The sequence below is a fragment of the Lucilia cuprina genome, chromosome 5, assembly GCF_022045245.1.
Source record: "Lucilia cuprina isolate Lc7/37 chromosome 5, ASM2204524v1, whole genome shotgun sequence".
Lineage (NCBI taxonomy): Eukaryota > Metazoa > Arthropoda > Insecta > Diptera > Calliphoridae > Lucilia > Lucilia cuprina.
The window spans coordinates 29,051,973-29,057,877 of record NC_060953.1 but is presented as its reverse complement, the minus strand read 5'-3'; the positions used below and the strand labels follow the sequence as shown (position 1 = coordinate 29,057,877).

The window sequence follows — 5,905 nt, the reverse complement described above, 5'->3', positions numbered from 1 at the left end:
TTTTGTTTTCGAATTTTAGTTTGATGAAATATCAAAAAATAAACAAATATATATATATATATATATATAATATATATTATATATATATATATATATATATATATATATATATATATATATATATATATATATATATATATATATATATATATATATATATATATATATATATATATATATATATATATACATATAAAATAAAATTATATATAAAGGAACCGAATTAATGTAGTTTTTAGCGTTAAAGTGGCTTAGTTTTTGTTATTTTGCAAATATGATAAATTGTCATTAATGAGACGAAAAACGCCACAAATCATGTCATTTTACGTTAACATTTTAAACAAGTTTTTTAACAATCACGTAATGATAATGAAACCATGTGATTAAATTAATGTAACTTGTCATTCATATAACGTAATGTGTCATTATATTTATTTGCTAAGAAATTATAACGGACAAATGTATCTTTAATGACAATTTATAGTAAATACAATGATTTTATCATTAATTTATCGTAATGTGTCATTAAAAAATAGTAAGTATTTAATATAATAATAGTAAATACAACAATTTGGTTATCAATACAACGCACATTGGGGCAGACATATGGAGACGGTTGGCGATAATTCGAAAATGAAAATTGATTTTTTCGGCGAAAAAATTATATTGGCGGAAAGCTGACAGTTTTCTCTATATGAAACCGTAATCTGATTTTTTCAGTCGGATTTTAATGAACCGCTATGTTTTTTCAAAGTTAAGAAAAAAATTGTCATGAAATATTTTTTATTAATATACTTTTTTCATACACCTGAAATTAATGCAAATTTATGTATTAAAACCAGAAAAAAAAAATAAAATTTGCTCTTATTCCAATACAACAATATGTCGTGAATAAACAGATAACATTTTGGAATTAATTCAGAAGAATACTTGGCCAGGTTCATAATTTAAAGAAAATGTATATATTTTTGGATTTTTTATTATTATTTAAAAGTTTAGAAGTAAGAAAAGTATGAAATTCTCCCGAATTCTCCATAAATTTTTTTATACAAAATACTCGGTGAAATGTTTTGAAATAGATTATGGTTTTAAAGGTTGCCAAAAGTTGCCTATTGGGACACAGGCGGACCAAAAAAGATGTCATTCCATACTAAAATTTTAATTATATAAAGTTTAATAGTTTATATAAAATAAACAAATGGAGGTATTATATCATGTAAGAAAGTTCTTTATAAATAAAAACCTTTGCAGTTATTCAGAATAAAGATTAAAAATTTTCTTTTCGCCAGAGTTGCCAAATTTGCAAATAAAAAATATTGAAATATCAAGCAAAATCACTTAGTTTTTGGATTTTTGCATTCAATTTTAAAATTAAACAAAGATACCACGCAGTTTACTGATATATTTTCTTTAAATGTTTAAAAATTAATTGAAATAATTCACCAATAGTGCTCAACAAAAATATACAATTCGTTAAAGGTAAATAATAAAAAATATTTTGTAGGTATTATATTCGTATTTCAAGGTAGATTTTTTTTAGAAATTATGTTTTAATTGTTGGATGCAGCTTTTATTATTAGAAGAACAAGTTGTAAGTATAACATGTGATAAGTTATCAAGATCCGAAAAGAAAAAAGCTTTCTATATCCCCTTGGAATACGAAGAAAACATTATAAAAAATTACAATACCATCAGTGTATAACCAAAACATTAAAATAAAAAACAACTATGACCTCCGATCTAACATTTTCCTACTTGGAACTCCATAATATATTAAAAACTAAGGAAGTGAAAAATATAACATTAAAAATAAATGATTAGAGGAATGACCTGATGAAAGACTATAAAGTAGATATTGAAAAGTCTAAGGAGTTTTATAAATTTAAACATACTTACATAAACAAATGGTATGAAGCTAAAAGAACAGAGAGTGTTTTCTTAAAAAAAAATCAAGTATGGCTTAAATGTTTAATTACATTTCAGAAAACTCAAAAAACAAATAGGGGACGTCCTACTTTAGATTTTGATCAATGCTCCGACCGTAGTAAGCGGGAAAAAACTAAATTTTTACTGGATAGCACTACCACATCTGAACTTATATTTGCAACTCAAATGAGTCTAAGAAAAAAAGGAAACATAAAAGAAGCAGAAATTGTACAAAACTTGAATCAAAGCAGTTCCCCAGGTGATGATGAAAATAAACAAAATCAAATAATGCCACCTGAAGAAGCATTAGGAGTTCTTATTGATGCAAAGCTCTCGCGAGAAAGTTATCAGTTAATAAGATCAAAGGCCAAGCAATACTTTCCGTCATATAAATTGGTCCAAGAATGCAAAAAAAAGTGTTATCCTAAAAATATAACTGTAACCGAATCGTATGCATCAGTAAAGCTACAGGCATTACTGGATATTACATCTGAAAGGTTGCTTAAAACATTGACTTTTGATAGTAAATGTACCGAACTAACTCTTTACAGCAAGTGGGGGTTAGATGGAACAACCGGACACAATCAATACAAACAAGCTTTTCAAAATAAAGAAAATTCGGACTCCCATGTTTTATTGGCAGCTTTAGTTCCTCTAAGATTGTGTTTTGGCGAAGAAATAATTTGGGAAAACCCCTGTACTTCGTCTACTAGGTATTGCCGACCATTAAGTATAGAATACGTAAAAGAAACCGCAGAAGTTGTTATAAAGAAAAAAAAATGAAATTGAAAATGAAATTCAAAATTTAGAAATATCTGTAGTTATTTTAGACAAACATACTTTTTATATAAACCATTCGCTATTGTTAACAATGATAGATGGTAAAGTTTGCAACAACATCACAGGTAACAAATCAACTATGTCATGCTATATATGCAAAGCAAAATCTAGTACATTTAATAATTTGGAGAATGTTACAAAACTTCCTGTACAAAATTTAAAAAATGGCATTTATATTCTTCATTCAGGGATTAAATCCTTTGAATGCCTACTACACATTTCCTATAAAATTCCCATAAGGAAGTGGCAAACGCGGGAAAATAATGAGAAGGAAATTGTAAAAAACAATAAGAAAATAATACAAGAAAAATTTAAGACCCAGTTAGGTTTAATAATAGATCGGCCAAAGCCTGGAATGGGTAATTATAATGACGGCAATACCGCTCGTCGGTTCTTTAAACATTATACTTTAACATCTGAAATAACAGGTATAGATAAAAATTTAATAAAAAATATTTATACGATCTTAGTTGTATTATCATCTAAGTATACTATTGAAAAAAATAATTTTCGGAAGTTTTGCATAGAGACTGCCAAGTTATATGTATCTAAATATCCTTGGTACAACATGTCGCCAACTCTCCACAAAATTCTCATACACGGCCCAGATATAGTTTGTGACTCCAAGTTACCTGTTGGCATTTTATCAGAAGAGGCTCAAGAAGCTTGTAATAAAACTTTCAAAAAAGTCAGAGAAAATAATGCGAGAAGATGTGGCCGAAAAGAAAACTTAGAAGATATTTTCAACTTTTTAATTGTTAACTCGGATCCAATAATAACAAAAACACGAAAAATACCAAAGAAAAATAAACAAGAACTACCCCAAGAAGTAAAAGAGTTTTTAGCAATACCGAATGAAATAACATCTGATTTTGAATGTGATTCATGTGATTCAGCAAATGAGGATAATAGCTCTGATGAAAATTCCTCCTAAATAATAAACTACAATTTACATCCAAAAGTTTTTAATTAATTTTTATATTTACATTATATTAACAATACTAATTTTACTTTTTTCGCCTAAAAATATAAATATTTACTATTATATAAAAAATATATAATTATTTACTTCTGTAAAAAATGTTTTTGTAATTTTAGGATTTTTTGGCAGGTAATACTATTTTTTTCTTACATATTGAAAATCTATACAAAATTACCTTTTCAGTGATACCAATAATTCATACTAAACCTCAGCCGTTTATTTATCGCCATGATCCATATAGGTCTGCCCCAATGTGAAACGTAAAGTTGCATTATATTGAAAGTTTCTAAAATAAATAACGGGACACAAGAGAATGTTGATGCTGATGGAGACAAAAAATCAGTTGTGTTTTAAGTTGGTACAACAACAACATAATACAATATATCAACTTCTGATTTTTGTGAGTTTCTATGCCACTTTATTTCTTACAAACAGGAGTGAAAAAAATAATTTGTACAACAACAACACACAGCATCAAATTAGTTGATGCTGTGTTTGAGGGTTGGTACAACAACACGTAAGAAGTGCAAAAAATAAAATATAGTTGGAACATAACGCGACATGTATAAAAAAATTACAACAACAACATAAATTGCATCACCACCTGTTTTTGAGAGTTTATTTTTAGTTTATTTTAAACAGTCAAAAAGTGAAGAGGTGCTGAGTAAAAAATATATTTGGTGTTTATAAAAAGTTAAATAGTGATCAAAATCTAATTTGGTAATTAATAATAATGAAGTGTTTTTTGTGCAAAAACGTTTTTAATGATAATGAAAGCTACTTTAATCATTTAAAACGCTATCATTTTCTGAAATATAATGTTGATTATAAATGCTGCGGAAGCATTTATAAGAATTCGTCGTCTTTCAGAAAACATGTCAGAACAAAACATTCAAGTCAAAATAATTCTACTTGTACAAATATAAAAAGTGTTGTAAATAATGAGCAAACTTTTGTAAATAATTGTGAAAATTATAAAACAGAATATAGTAGAGCAAAAGGGCATGAGGAAAATCAAAATTCAAAAGAATATGTATGCTTTAATACATTACTTAAAAATTGTTTAATATTTCAGAGTAATTTATATTCAAACTTCCAATTTTCAAGAAAAGATGCAGAAAAGATAAATGAAAACATGTTTAAGTTAATAATCCAGCCCCTTTTATCTATGTTTTGTAATTTTGGACAAACTCTCAGCAATGAAATTTATTTACAAGTTACTAAATTTACAGAAGATATTCAGAAGTTCTTTGTTACTATAAAAACGGAGCATTTGCTGAAAACCAAACTTATGGAGGAGGATTTGTTTCAATCGATTGAGGAAGTGGTTGTCGATTCAAGTGGATCAATGACTCATAAGAAAGGTAAGCTGGAATATGCACAAATCAATAAAAAAATTGCATTTATGCCCATGATACGCACTAAAGAATACTTTTAAATTTTTTTAGATGAAGAAACTCAAAAAAACACGTTACAAAATCTACTAACTTCTTGGGGCCTAAATCACCTCATAAACTTTTTTCAAGGTAAACATTATTAATAATTATGTAAAAATTTAAACACACTATTAAAATATATATTTTTCAGAACAAAACATCACAAACCATGCCCTTTCCATTATGTCTGTTAATGACTTATTTGAAATTACTCAGCAAATGAAAATTGGCGACAAGATCATTTTTAAATACAATTTACAAAAGTGGAGGGCGGAGAATAACATCCCCATAATAAATCAACAAACCTTGAGTGACTCTCAGGAATCCAAAACCGTTTCATCACCTTTTTCACTGTCTCAGTCTTCTTGCAGCGAATTCGAGTTTCAAAATTCTAAAATAATAGTTTTGGACATTTTAAAACAACACACAAATGGGTGCAACATTTTAGAATATTACGAAAAAATACATCTAATCACAGAAGAGCAACGTTCATGCTTAATAAATATTATTGTTGAACATTTCGAGTCAAAGAATTTACAAATGTCACTTCAAACTAGTTACGAAATAGAAAGACAAATTTTACAAAACTTTCAATCGGAAAAATTGGAATATTATAGAACGGAACGACGAGGAAAGATATATGTGAAGTACTACAATAAGAAGAAGCAGTCGAAATTTTTTAAATATTGTGAATCCAGTTCTGACAACATTTCGGATTTAA

The 5,905-nt window shown here is 27.2% G+C and overlaps 1 protein-coding gene across 3 annotated transcripts; it reads left to right on the top strand.

The window, feature by feature from the left end:
* Positions 1-828: 828 nt before the first annotated feature.
* On the top strand, positions 829-5,274 carry LOC124420405. Of its 3 annotated transcripts, XM_046953046.1 has the most exons (4): positions 829-1,216; positions 1,290-4,468; positions 4,981-5,112; positions 5,197-5,274. In XM_046953046.1, the coding sequence occupies exon 2, from the start codon at positions 2,798-2,800 to the stop codon at positions 3,698-3,700; it is 903 nt and encodes a 300-aa protein (XP_046809002.1). In that variant the 5' UTR covers positions 829-1,216; positions 1,290-2,797; the 3' UTR covers positions 3,701-4,468; positions 4,981-5,112; positions 5,197-5,274. The 3 variants fall into 3 exon arrangements, with proteins under 3 accessions (XP_046809002.1, XP_046809003.1, XP_046809001.1); XM_046953047.1 differs by having other exon boundaries at positions 829-4,148; XM_046953045.1 differs by having other exon boundaries at positions 829-4,468.
* The last annotated feature ends 631 nt before the right edge of the window (positions 5,275-5,905 follow it).